The sequence below is a fragment of the Electrophorus electricus genome, chromosome 4 (genome assembly GCF_013358815.1).
Source record: "Electrophorus electricus isolate fEleEle1 chromosome 4, fEleEle1.pri, whole genome shotgun sequence".
Classification (NCBI taxonomy): Eukaryota; Metazoa; Chordata; class Actinopteri; order Gymnotiformes; family Gymnotidae; genus Electrophorus; species Electrophorus electricus.
Window position 1 is genome coordinate 21,375,975 of NC_049538.1, and position 14,205 is coordinate 21,390,179.

At 37.7% G+C, this 14,205-nt stretch overlaps 1 protein-coding gene across 1 annotated transcript in view; it reads left to right on the forward strand.

Moving 5' to 3' along the window:
- The first annotated feature begins 870 nt into the window (after positions 1 to 870).
- Positions 871 to 14,205, forward strand: part of plekha7a (pleckstrin homology domain containing, family A member 7a) — a 74,180-nt gene continuing 60,845 nt past the window's right edge. The window contains exons 1-3 of the mRNA XM_027008779.2: positions 871 to 953; positions 1,064 to 1,140; positions 1,300 to 1,357. Coding sequence (XP_026864580.2) covers positions 871 to 953; positions 1,064 to 1,140; positions 1,300 to 1,357 — 218 coding nt within the window. The remainder of the gene's footprint in view (positions 954 to 1,063; positions 1,141 to 1,299; positions 1,358 to 14,205) is intronic.

The following is a 14,205-nucleotide window of genomic DNA, read 5'->3' on the forward strand; positions in this document are numbered from 1 at the left end:
AAAAAAATAAATAAATAAAAATACGTACATGGGTATACTCAGTGGCATAGATTTCATTTCAACTTTAGGGGACACACACCTCCAAACCTAACATATTATATTATTAGTTTGAGCAGTAATTACTAACGCACCCTCCCCCACCCCCCACCCAAAAAACCACGCAAAACTATGCCTATAGGTTTGCTTAAATTCTGATCACCAGAGAAACACAAAAATATACATCGCAGTGAAATGCTTGCAGGAGCATTGAGGAAAGTATAGCAACACTGCCTCATGCTGTTAAATTAATATTGTAAATTTACAGCATTTATTACAGCAATAAAAACAATATATCAAATGTTATATTACGTTCAAAAGGCAGTATAATGCTGTTAACTCATCACCCTATAAATAATCAGTTTTATCCTGTTTTAAGGCCTGCTCTAAAAAGTCTTCCCCACAGGTTCCAGTAACAGATAATCCCTTGGCCCTTTTGATAAATTATCAACGCCTAATAGAGATAGATGTGGATTTAGGATTAATGCAGAATTGACTATAAAGTCTATTTTCGCGTATCTGCCTATCTCGCTGTTTGTTTTAGTTAAGCATTTCTAAGCAAATCTTTTTTGTTTGTTTGTTTACGATACACAACTGTTTGGATGATGTGTTTCAATTGCTTAAAAATATTTTAAAGTGTCAGGCGTGTGAATTCAGTCCAGATCCGAGACTGTTAGGGTTTGTGCTGATTTATTTTCTGTCGGCGGAGCGACAACCTGAGAGACGAATGTAACCCTCCCCTTTAATTTCCTTCTTCTGAAGCGTCTATCTGTGAAACTGTTCCCAGGAGGATAGAGAGGGAATACGCGCTAACCACCACTTTCCGCTGGAATAATGGCGGCGCCGCTCCGGCGGGACACTTTACCTGAAAATTGGACCTACGGGGTGTGTCGAGATGGCAGGGTGTTTTTCATAGAGTGAGTGTAGACTATGTGTTGTCCACTTCAAAGTGGAAACATCGCCCATATTCCGTGTGTACATGTTTGAGGCATTTACATCGCTAACAGGTGGTTTGTTTTCCTGCCAGCGATGAAAAACGCACCACTACTTGGCTTCACCCACGGACCGGTGAGCCTGTTAATTCTGGACATATGATACGTTCAGGTATGTCCAAATGAAAAAGTCTGGTAATTGTGTTTTGTCGAACTAGTTTAGCGTTAGTATCGTCTTGGTCGGCTTTAGGTAAGGCATAACGAAACAAAAGTTTTTTTGGTTTTTTTTGGGGTTTTTTTTTAACGTACGCCTTTCTGTCCCCTACGCTAGATCTGCCAAAAGGCTGGGAGGAGGGTTTCACTAAGGAAGGAGCGAGTTTCTTTATAGAGTAAGTGAACTTGGCTTGCACTGGTCTATCTCCGATATGAGATGCCTGTCACCTTATTCTTCGCAACACGGCTTACCTCAACGTTAATAGGAGGGCTAGTTGTGGGTCAGATTGTTTCGCTCGTCATTAGAGATGGAACATGGAGTAGGCTAAACGATTTCTCTCATTGACAGAAGCTAATTCTAGAGTACTTTAAATTCTGTTCCAGTGGCGTGCACACCCATTTGATTCCATCGTTTAGGTTTATTACAATGCAAGCGTCACGCGATTTTCAGTGTTTATATAATCTATGTATTTTGCCTATGTAAACTCCAGTTTCATAATTTTGTAATCTATAGGTTGCTTATGATTCTTGCTATCAAGGTCATTTATAGGCTACTTGGTGTTTGACTAATTCAGTACTAAATGGTAAATAATGTTTGGTGATCTGGTCTTCAATTGGTTTGTTTTCAGTGCATCTTTCAGTACATCATGAAGGTGAAGTTTTCTCTTAGATTATTCATAAATATGTGAATGAAATGAGACCCAGAATATTCATATAACTTGAATTGCACATTTACTAATTGTGCATTGAATAGATGGGTCTTTCCACCTGCAGTGCAACTTTCTTATAAAAGATTCTATCAATGTTGTTTATTATGGACACACTATATGCTCGTATTGCACTGTGCTGCTTTACTTTGAGTTCTGTGTGTGTGTGTGTGTGTTTGTATTTGCTCCTGTGTTTTAAGACCTTACATCTCTTGGTGTACCACAGATGGTTTTCATCTTCTTTAGATCACAGAGAATGCTCAAATCCCTTGGACAAATGAGCAAAAAATATTGCAGGAATGTCTGTTTGGTGGCCTGGGATCTTAATTTTTCCTTTATTTGAGGCATTAACTGAACCCTGTGCTATAGACCAGTTGTTTAATAGAGAGGTGTTGGCCTTAAAAGAGTCAGTTTATGTGTAGATAGCTTAGGAAGACCTGTGGGAAGTATTCTTTAACCCAAATGTAGATTGTTAATGGAGTGCTATTCCCATATATAGTCCTGGAGACCTTGTTCACATAAAGGTATACATAGGATATTGTTTATACTTTGAATAGTCGTGCTCCTCTTGTTGGTCAAACAAAAACATCCTGTTACACAAGGTAGTTGTTTGAGTCAACACTACTAGAGCAGGTGAATAGAGATGTGGGTGCAGTGGTGCTAAAAGTGATTGCCTTGTTTATCCTTTATCTGGTTGCAAGCACTCTATGCTGGCTGGTGCCTGTTCGACTGACTTGACTGGCTTCATTGGGCTGACAGGCTATTCTGCTCTTTGGACAAGTCGCACAGAGAGAGAGAATTCTGAGCTGCAACCACTTTGGTCATGATATGACTTGTACTGTTTAAGGATTTGATGTTGACAATTAAACTGTTGAAGGTTTTAGATTTAGATCACTGATTACAGAATAATTAGATGAAAAAGAAAATACACTCTGTAAATTATAGTGAAGTTTCAACTGTACTAAATGTAGTAAATTATTTTATAATTTTGATATTGTGCGATTGGTTTTGTGAGCTTTGAGGGAGAGATCTTTTGGCTTTCAGAAAGAAGTGGTGGCTGAATAATTGAATAAGTCTCTACTGAAAATCCAAAGATAAAAATTAGTTAACTTTATGTAGTATCTTAAATAAAATATAACAAAGAAACTAAGACAATTTCAGTGATTATCTACATTTTAAACAATGCATATGATCCAAATTTTTATGAAAAGGAAACCAGCTTGAGACATATACTTAATTTACAAACATGCCCTGAACAAGATCAAAAATGAAATTTAATGTATATAAATACAAGTATACAAAGATACAAACAAAGCATATAGTTACACAGGTTTAGTCCTAGAAGCATGCATATCATGTATTATTGGTTAAATGAATTGATCTAATGTGCTGTCATTTGCATTTTGTCAACGCTTAAAGCTTAAATTGCTAATTGACTGTTGGTAACAGTAAATGAATGCAAAAATTCATTGACTCATTATGATTGTGGACAACATCAGTGTAGGTATACTTTAGGCCTAACTGAAATAATATATTGGTCCAAAGGTCATTTATGTGCAAAATAACTTAGGCAATGGTTAACTCAAGTGAGAAGAATAGAAGGGGAAACATGTTGCTTGGCTATGTCATGTAACGCTAACCACAGAAGCAGGTCAGGTATGGTAGAAGTGGTTTTAATGAGAGAAAGGCATTGTTCAATCAGCAAGCACATCCCAAGAAACAGAATCACATTGTAGATGGCCACATTAATCTTTGAAACAGAGCAAACTGCAATTAATAAATAAATGATCTGTTCTGGAATGTTGATATATTGTACACCTCTCTATTGGTTCATTTGCGCCAATGTCATAATAAATTCACCCACTCAACTGTATACTGTCTAACACTAGGGAAGAAAACCACAGAGTCATCCTCTGGTTTAGTTAATAATTAACTAGAATTGGCATCAAAGGGGAATTGTTTTCTTCACTGGGGAATACAGAAATGAACATTTTGTGGTGCATTAGTGTAGTTCGAATTTTAAGATATAGAAAACATTTTATCTGCTTTTCTGTGAAATCAGATGATGCAAGATAAACTTCTGAAATCTTTATGATTTCTAAATAACTTTGTCTTATTGCCTGTTTGAGGGAGAGTGCGAGTGAGAAAGGGGAACACAAAGAGATGGCGAGAGACAACAAAAAGAGAAGTACATGTGAACCTTTTACTGTGTGTGCAGTGCTTGAGGATATCCTTGAAATGAGCAGCGTCTTCCTAGGTGAGGTGCTTCCTGCTGCTGATGTTCCTCCTCTTTCAGAAGAGAATTCATTGTAGCTGAAAGAGGATTAAAGAATGAGGTGGATTTGTTTAGAGGAATATTAGAAACTCAGGATTTTGTGTAATAGTCAGACTGAACCGCAGTGTAAATTGAGGTATCATATTTTTAGTCTTCAGGAATTCCAGCTGTCCCAGGTCCTGCTATGATGTCTGTACAATTTGACTGTGGAACCAAGCCAAATACTGCAAAGGAAGAAAGCAGCAAATGCAGCTTTGTTGTGTGATAAAAACAAACAAACCAAGTTTGTGCTTGAAACAGACTCCTACCATGGCTCTGTATTTAATTGTTCAGTCTAAGACAGATATATATAGTTTTCTTGGTGCTGTCAGGAAATTTGTTCAATGTATGGATTCTTTGCTCTTTATGGATTTTTATTGGATTTTTACTGAGATTTGAGCTTTGTGAGCAGCTCTCACTGATTCACTGTTTGGACCCCCTTGCATGGTCTGAATTTTGGGTCAACTTCAGGCCGTGTTCTGCTGTGAGCACCTAGATTGGGAGTGTTTCTGTTAACACAATCATTATCTCACCATTAGGTTTAAGGTTTTCTTCTAAATGGCAACAGCTCTCTTTGTGGGTCATTCTAATGCATTGACAGGAGAAGCAAGCATTAGAAGTCAGAAGAATGGTTTGAACTAATTATATACCCCAACCCACTTTTGATAGTGTAGCAATTAGCAGCAGCAGTCTCTTAGGTGATGTCCAGATTGTCCAGGGTACTGACATCCAATCCTGTTACTAAGCAACAATGCTCAAAGTCATTTTAGACATCATCCTGGCAAGGGGTTTGGACAATAACAGCACAAACTCCAACTGGAAAGTTTATGCTAATAACTTATATCAACATCTGTTCTTTCAGTGGCTTGAAATAGTGGTCAACCGATTAATTAGTCAGCAGATTAAATGCCATTTTGAAATAATTGAGATTGTTTTCCTGGCATTGGCTGAAGGTTTATAACAAAGCTTAGATTTTTGATTTCCTCTGGATATTTTATTTAGTTGATATATTTTTAAAAAATGTTAAATAAGTACACTTCAGATAGTGCGCTGATCAGATCTACTTAAGCAAGTAGAAAATACAGACAGTAACAGTGTTAAATTAATGTTCGTTTAAGTTCAGAAAATGTGTGTCTCATTTGTTATTATTTTTAAATGGTTGTATAAAACGATATAATAATTGATGATAAACAAACAAAACAACAATAACAATGTTATATCGACCACCAGCCTCCCTGCTCTTTAAATATCAGCATTTGCATTAGGCATATTGATTGACCACTAGCTTTGTTCATTTTGCATATTATGAAAGTGGAGAATAAAGCATACCATCCCATATGTGAAACATACTGGTGTGCACATGTTAGCAAAACTGGCTCACTTGTTTTTACTGGTCATGTTTGGCAGTAACAGGAGCTAGATAAAATCAGAAGTAAACAGAAGTATTTTAATTGCCTGGTTCCACTCAAACATCTCCAGACTCATCCGATGGTGCTTCACTTTGCAGTAAGACGGTGACCCCAGCCATGCTGCTAAAGCAACCATGAAGTTTGTGAGGGCTGAAAGTGTATAGTTCATCACTGGCCCAGTCGTTCACCTCACTAGAATCATGTTGAACATGAATTGGGATGAATTAGGGCAAAAAGGGCACAGTAAAAGTGGAACAGAAAAATGGCTGTATTACAAGTCTGCCAGAGTTACCCAGCATATTGTAAGGTCTTTGGCTACCTGGCTAGAATGTTTTTTTTGTTTTTTTTTGTTTTTTACAACAAAGGGTTTGGTAAATGGCTATGCTTAAAAAGGGCTAAAGCAATTTTATTTAAAAAATCATGTTTGTTTGTTTGTTTGTTTTTTTTTTGTGATCATATGCGTGTGCTGGAGATATGATCCATAACAATAAAATTGGTCACTCTTCAAAATTCCTAGACTGCAGTGTATATCAGTAAAGAGGTAATACATGTTTACATTTAATACATGAGGAGTCTTCACTATATTAATATCCACTGCTGAGCCCCTGATGTGTTGTGGCTCAATAGTGCTGTATTATTTTGCTTAGCTGGATCATGTTAATGCCATGATTAATCAAAACATGACATTGGTCAGGATACTCTCACCATACAATTTAAAAAGATTAACAAACAATCAATTGTGCACGCTTAATACAAAGTATTTTTATACTAATACGGTCAGCAGTTTCCTCACAAGTACAGCACTCAACCATCACCACCCCTCTGTTCAAAAGCTAGGCCAGTTACAGCCAGTCTGAGAGAATGAAATAATCTGAAATGTACATTATGCTGTATTTGATAGTAGTGCATCTTAATCATTGCAGCTAACTTCTAAGAGCGCTGCATGCATATTTATGCGTGCCCTGGCCTCTGTGGGCTGTGAGTGGGAGAAATCCACTGAGTACTATTGTCTGTTCATTTCATTTCATAAGCAAAGTCTCAGTAGCTGGATTTTACTTGATTGCTACCATATAGGGAGTATGAGAGCTGTGTAAGAGACTTTGTTCCCATTTTTCTGAATGCTATAATAAAGGCCTCGTAAATCAGAGCTGTTATACTCCACATATTAAAACATTTATACAATCTAAATTTTAGATATTGTGTTGAGCACAAATATTAAAATAATTTGTAATTACTTGTCTCTATTTTCACAGTATATACCCTGAGAACAGGACACACATCAGTATCCTGGGAAAGAAATCTGGATTTTTCTTGTTTTTTAGCCTACAAGGCCACATGTGTTTAATAGCATTTATGAAGTGCAAGTGAGTGTCTCAATACAGCAGATTTATGGGGTTTGTGTTTCTTTTACAGGACATGGCAGCTTCAACTTGTGATTGAAGCTAAACTGATTTTTCCCACTGTCAGAATAGTCTTGATTTCCCTTTATCCTGGGGTTATGCTGCCAAACAAGACACGAACACTTGGCAAGCACATGCTGAAATAAATATGAGATATTTCTTTTTCCATCGCCTGTAAGGTCACTAGCTTTTCAGCTATTTTAGCTGTGTTTTGGCCTGCTAATACAGTTGATCTATTACTGTCAGAGCTGTCCAAACCCTAAGATTACTTGCTTTAGAGATAAGACTGTTATGGGAGTTTTCTTGCCCTCTTCATTTTCTTTCATCCATTCAGCATTTCTTATTCTCAAAGGATGGTAAATAGCCTTGTTCTGTTTCAAAGTGAGTCCCCTTCACCTCACTACCAATAGCTGTCGCCTTCTCAATCTTTTGCACAATATTTTGCCCCCAAATCCAGACCTTTATAGACATTTCTGTGTATGCTTCCTCTTGCTGTTACCACCTGTGAGAATGGGACACAAAGAAAGCATTATACCACATGCTCCACACACATGCTCACATTATTCTTCCCTGTATTGGAAAGCCTGAAAAATCTGCTGAGCAAAGATGAATATGTGGTCCTTTTCCATGCATATACATGACTGGAACACTTATGGTCGTCTATGTGGTTATCCAGAAACATTCTAAGTACTCCATGCCTGGTGCTGATGGTGAATACTGACTGATGCTGCAAGTGGATGATGTATTAAAAGCATAATGTCATTTTAGCATTTTCATAATGTGTGACAATATGTAGTTATTCAGAGGTTTGCTTCAACACTGGTGCGGTGTACCAGTAAATCAGTAGTGTAGTAGTACATTATGGAAAAAATGCTATATGTATGTATATGTAAAAAATTCACTGTCTTTACCAAAATAAAAAAAAAATATTGAAGATGTAAAAATCACATCGAATAAATAAAAGAGTTAAACAGATAATAATAGAATAATAGTAGATAATAATAGAATGCTAGAATAAAGAAAATATGTATATGGGACATATATCCAACAGCTACTAGTTAGGATGCAATAGTTTTAACAGCAATTTTAGACACTGCTGTATGTCGTTTACAGGATCTCTTTAGTTGGTTAATGAAACATTAATTTGGTCAGTGTTTATAGAAGGACTGATACTGGCAATATGCTAAGAAAAGCATATATATTGCGATAGCACTAACGTACTGTCATATTGGCCACCCCTAACTGTGAGCTGTATTGTGCTGTGATGCACTCAGCTCTGCCTGGAAATGGAGACACAAAGGAAGGGATTGAAAGGCGGATAAAGTTGGTGGCTAATGTCACGCTGCGGGACAGCAGGAGGTGGTGGCTCCATCCCCCCTGTGAGCAGGCACTATACACCCCCATTCCCCCACCCCACCCCCCAGATTCCTGCATTGGCATCTGAGTGCAGAGTCAGAGGATCGAGTGTCCTGTTCTGGCACTGTGGGGTGGCCTCAGAGCAAGAGAAGGGAGGAGAGCGCTGAGCACTGCTGGGGGCAGGTTCAGAGGTGGAGAGTCTGTAAAAATGGGCAACTGCTGCAAGTACAGCTGCGAAGCAAATCAGGGTCAAGAGGTGGTCACTGTCAGACGCAAGTTTGCTACGCCATGGGGGTACAATGCTTGCCGCAATACAGACAGGTACTTGTCTTTACCACTTCAACTACAAAAATAGCTGATAGCTGAATATTGTTTTTTTAGCGTAGTGCTGTGCGAAGGCTTTTTTACTTTTGCCTTTTGTGAGCTGAATATGACTGAATGCATTGCAGTGTTGCAATTGTGGTGTGTCCACATCGGTGTAAATGTACGTGTACAGTATCCTTTTCAGTGTGAGAAAATCCTGGGACAAAAATATGCAGGATTGATCTCATTTTAGCTGCATACAGGGGAAGTGCTCCTTGCCTTAGAAGCACATTCAGCAGTTTCTCAACCCTGCACTGTGAGGGGGGGCGCAAGAGGCTGGCCCACTCAGTGGCTTAGTGGACGCTGGCCCTTTAACAACAGGACCCACTAAGCGAAAAAGAGAGAGCGTGGAATATATCTTGATGCAGTGAATAAAGGTACTCTTACTTAATGTTTAAGAAACATTACAGTACTCAATAGAATTTAAGCGGGACAGTGAGTGTTTATTGCTGAAGTTGCACTTGTTGTTCCCCATTTGGTTAGTTATATATTCTGATCTACAAAAAGACTGTTTAGATTGGACTTCAGATGTCAGTCCTATATGTGTCATGTGCTGTCCATAATCTGGAGGCAACACAGAAATTCTCATTGGCAAAGACAGCAGGATCTTTCCTGATGGTCTGATTGACAGGTTGAGTGTCAGACCATGTGGCAGAGTCATGTGCTGGAGATTATTATGAGGTGTTCAATATTACTACATGTCCTGTAACTCAGAAACTGTCTTGTGGCAGGATGGGTATGCAGCTTGTGCAGTAGTATTTGGCTTCCCATATATATAAAATTGTTGTTTTGTTACACAGGTAAAATAAACCTTTTAGGGATTAGTAACAAAACATGACCAAATTCTAAGGAAAACAGGAACAGGAACTCTGTATAGTCCTAGATGCTGCTGGATAGCCTCACTCTGTTTGATCACTGCATTTGCAAAGCCTCACTTATTTGAAATTTACTTCTAAGTGATGGTTCAGATTCAGAAGTTACCTATGCGAAAATAGCTCGTATTCTTTGTATTGGCTAAGCTTTAATGCTTGGATGCCAAACATTTAAATCAGAACAGAAGACCGGAGGAAGAGAGGCACACATCCCACATGCAGCATGCCTTGTTGTCATTTGTCTGCAATGTTTTATATGTCTTGGAATTCCAGTAAATAGTGGTCAAGTTAGACACACCTGCTGTTGTATGCTCACACCTGTTGTTAAAATGCTGATAAGCCTCTCGTCAGCAATCCAGCCCAGCCCATGCTGTTGAGTGGAATGGGTTGCCTATACGATAGTGTGTTGCATTACCTTATTCAGTGGCGGCTTGCTTATGTGAGTCTTCTCAAACACAGTGGCAAGATGTATGGGATGTAACATAGCCATCGATACTGTCATAGTTCAACACACAACCTACATGATTGTAATTAGTGATGTAATCGTTCTAGTTCAGCAAACCTTTGGTTCGGCTCACAGTGTATGTGATGTGAACCTTGATGTTTTTTTTTTTGTTGTTGTTGTTTTTTTGTGTTTCACTAAGTGAGAAACTGCTGTGTTCAGTCACACAGCACAATTCTGTTTCAAATAGACAGACTTTTAAAGCCAACATATTTTAAATACCAACAAAACAAATGCTACACTACTTTGAATGTAGTACAATAGGTCCATTTGAACCATAATTGCTGAATTAAATAATTCTATTTTCTAACTTATTTATCTGACTAGCCTGACTGAGATTGATACCTAAAGCAGCAGCTTGTCAGATTGTTTCTCTGAAACAATAAGTGAAGCACAGCTTTGGTGCAACCTGGATATGCTAAACAGAGTAAATGTTTACCAAGCATGTGGCATGAAATCTTGTGACTTTAATGTAGGCAATCATTACCCATTCACGGTGGCTCACAGTGGGGGTTTTAATCATCTACTAATGTGATCTTTCATTTCTCACTTCTTTCAGTAGCTCAGCACCCTGACATGTGGTATGGTCCATACTTAATTAAATGAAGTGTTTTAGTTTCAAATTAATCATAATAAAAAGCCAAACCAATTACATTTTACTATTTTAAATGAGGTAAAACATTTTTTATAGGTTTTTGCAATATTAGTTCAGGAAAACATTTTATATCTTATATCTAATGCATAGTGTTTACCATTAAGTTCTGCTCTGGTTTCCTATTCTGCATAAAATTTCAACCAGTTTTGTATAGCAACATCTAAATCCAAATGTACTGGCATTAAAAAAAAGTCAAAGGCCTTCAAAAATATGGTTTGGCACCATTTTCTTTTTTCAGGTTTATTTAATGTATTAGTTTCTGAGAGCTCAAGAAACATGTTAATATTAGTTAATATGCTTAGTTAATATCCTTAATATCCAGTGTTCATGAGATAGCGGTGGAACCTTGTACGGGTTTCTAGAATCCACTGCTTTGTTAAAAGCCACATGTTGTTGCTTTAATATTTACATTTATGGCATTTAGCTGATGCTTTTATCCAAAGCGACTAACAATCATGGCTGAGTACAACTTTGAGCAATTGAGGGTTAAGGGTCTTGCTCAGGGTCCCAACAGTGGTAACTTGGAAGTGGAGGGGATTGAACTGGCACCCTTACAATCACAAGTTGAAAACCACTGAGCTACCAGTGCCCAACCCACTGCTTTAAGGGTAATGAACATCTGAAGCATGGGCTTAGGGCCCATTAGAGTCATGTAAACCTGCACTCCTGTGTTGGTTTAATAGCGCCCGGTCACAGGTGATTTATCCTGCTTGTAGGAGATGTTTGTTTAGCAGACTGCAGGGCAGCAGTAGTGCTTCTCTTAACTGAAGGAAACACTCACAAAGGGATTCCCTGCCCTGTATTTATGAGCCCTGTTGTTCGACAGATGTTTACAAATTAACAAAGTAAAGTTGAAAGACTGGAAGACATTCAACACAATGATCCCAGTCATCTGGACCTATTGTGTGGGTCACTCCTTATATTCTGGGATCTTAAAATGCAAGAATGTATTTTGTAGAATAAATTATTTGTGCCATACATGGTATTTGGGGATTGTGTGTGTGTGTGTGTGTGTGTGTGTCAGTGGCTTGTATGTGCTCTATGTCTCAACATGTGTGGGTAACCTACACATTGCTACTATTCTCGTCACCCTTGCTCATGTTGTGTCTGTTTTCCATGTACCACCATCTGCAGTAGTGGAAGACTGACTTGGGATGTGAAGGCTGCTGTGAACATGGTTCAAAATATTTTGTAACTTCCAAACATTAATGCTCACTTACCTAAAGTTTTGCATTTAGGACAAACATTTCAACATTCGCAAAAACATAACCATTTTGAGTTATGCCTGTGTGTTGACTGCTTGACTGACCTAGCCATAGAAAGCTATGCAAAAATATATGAGTGATTTTGTTGTTATATTGTCAGTGGTGGACAGTAACAAAGCATTTTTTTTTTCAAGCATGTGTACTATTTACATTTTTTGCAGACCTTTTAGTTATTTTAGTTATTCCAATACATTTAAAATGATATATTTAACATTTTGGAGCAAAAGCCATAGAAGGCTTCTTAACAGAAATTGTTTATAAATTAATACAATGGGATTTTTGCACTTTACCCAATATATTATATCCTTTATTATAATTTGGGTGTTATGTATTGTTTTACCAAGGTCTTGTCAGTTTTGAGATCGGTTTATGTTATATAATAGTTTGCATAAACAATTTATATGTGCATTTACATTACACTGGGTACAGGACATTTGTACAGTGTGTCCACTGATATCAGAGGACATTCATGATGCCGCTAGTAATTCACTGCAAAATGTATGGAAACCTAATAGCTATAGAGTTAGTACACTTCATGAAGTGACTTGGTGTATGTGCTGGTTGACAGTGGACAAATCAGTGAATAAATAATTTCAGTATCAGTATATATTACAGTGAGTGATGTCAGGAAATAACTTATAGTATATTACTGAGAGTGATCTAAGATACGAGACCTTTGTCATTGTACCCAGTGTGGGAAGAGTTTTGCATTATCAAAATTACCTGGTATGCCAAAGCGTACAATCTGCAGTGAAACTGGAGTCTCATTAGGAACTAAGAGCTTTGTTCACAAAATGTGTGGGACCTTTTTGTTTATTCTTTATGCTTGTTTATATGGAAACAACATTGAGCCACATCCAATTTTCTGAAAAATGAACAACAGAGAGTTAATGAGAGTAGAAGTAAAGGTATGTAAATTAGGCCTGATCAGTTTCATTTAAGGCACGTGTAATTCCAGTGTGAATCCTGAGACTGTTCAGTAAAGCTGTCCACAGAGCTCCAATAATGTGACTTATTACTCAGGTTAAAGTTAGGGATAATTAATGAATGATTATTGTCATGTTAATTATAATGGTTAATCCTAAACTGAAATTCCAGCAGTGAAATATGCAGATGCACAGACAAAAGAGGAGGATTATGCTTTGATCTTATTAGTAATAATCAGCAATCATTGTTGCTTCCTGATTTCCATACTTTTGTATTACGCACTATCTACAGTCTTCAGAGCAAAGGACATCATTTGTATTCCCAGCCTTATGGACAATTCATTACTAGCATTGGCTGAAGCAAGCTAAGGCTCCTAGGTTTCAATAGTGTATTAATAGTAAGAAGTCGTCACTAGAGACATGGAGTAAAATATCTGGTTCATTGAGACCCCTGAGACAGAGACAATAAAAACTAGTAAAAAGTGCACCCTCCCCCCTACCCACTCAACAGTTTACAGTATACAATTACCAGTTGGTTTATTAGAAATGTTTGTTTATTTATTTGTTTGTCTATGTTTTTATTTCATTTATTTAAGTGCTAGTCATCCTCTAAATCTTAATTAATGGTTCATTTCCAAACATAGAGTCCATGTTGGCTGGGTGTTTTTGGGTGGCGCAGCATTCTCCACCTGACCGTGACATTGACGTGCACAAAAGCCAGCAAGACTGCTGTGCCAGTGCAACAGCCACTACCATGCTCCTGCTGATTCAGTGACACTGCTGTGCTCATAATGGTCTGCGACACACATAACATCCAGCCACAGTGGTCCTGTGCTCAGAAACTGACCAGTGAAGAGTAGAATTTAGAAGGGCTTATAAATTGTTTGTAGCAACAGATGAGCTACAGTTTGGATTTGTACACATATATACATCTTTTAGATAGATGCATCTAATAAAGTGCTCAGTGAGTGTAGTGTGGAAACCCTGGCGAACATTAACTGAATATTAAGTTATTTGATCATAATTTATGCCATGCCTGTAAGAAATGGGTGCAAACTGAAACGTAAATTAGCAGTGTGACTAATACACTTATTAACTGTTTGGTGTTTCCAACAATGTAATGTTCAGTTGACTTATGTATTGTAACTTTATGAGCATGTGGTTGTAAGTGTTTTTAACTAGAAGTATTATAGAAAAAGTATTAGGAGCACACCAATGTTGAAAAATTGCTTTTGATAAAAATGGTTTGCATAGT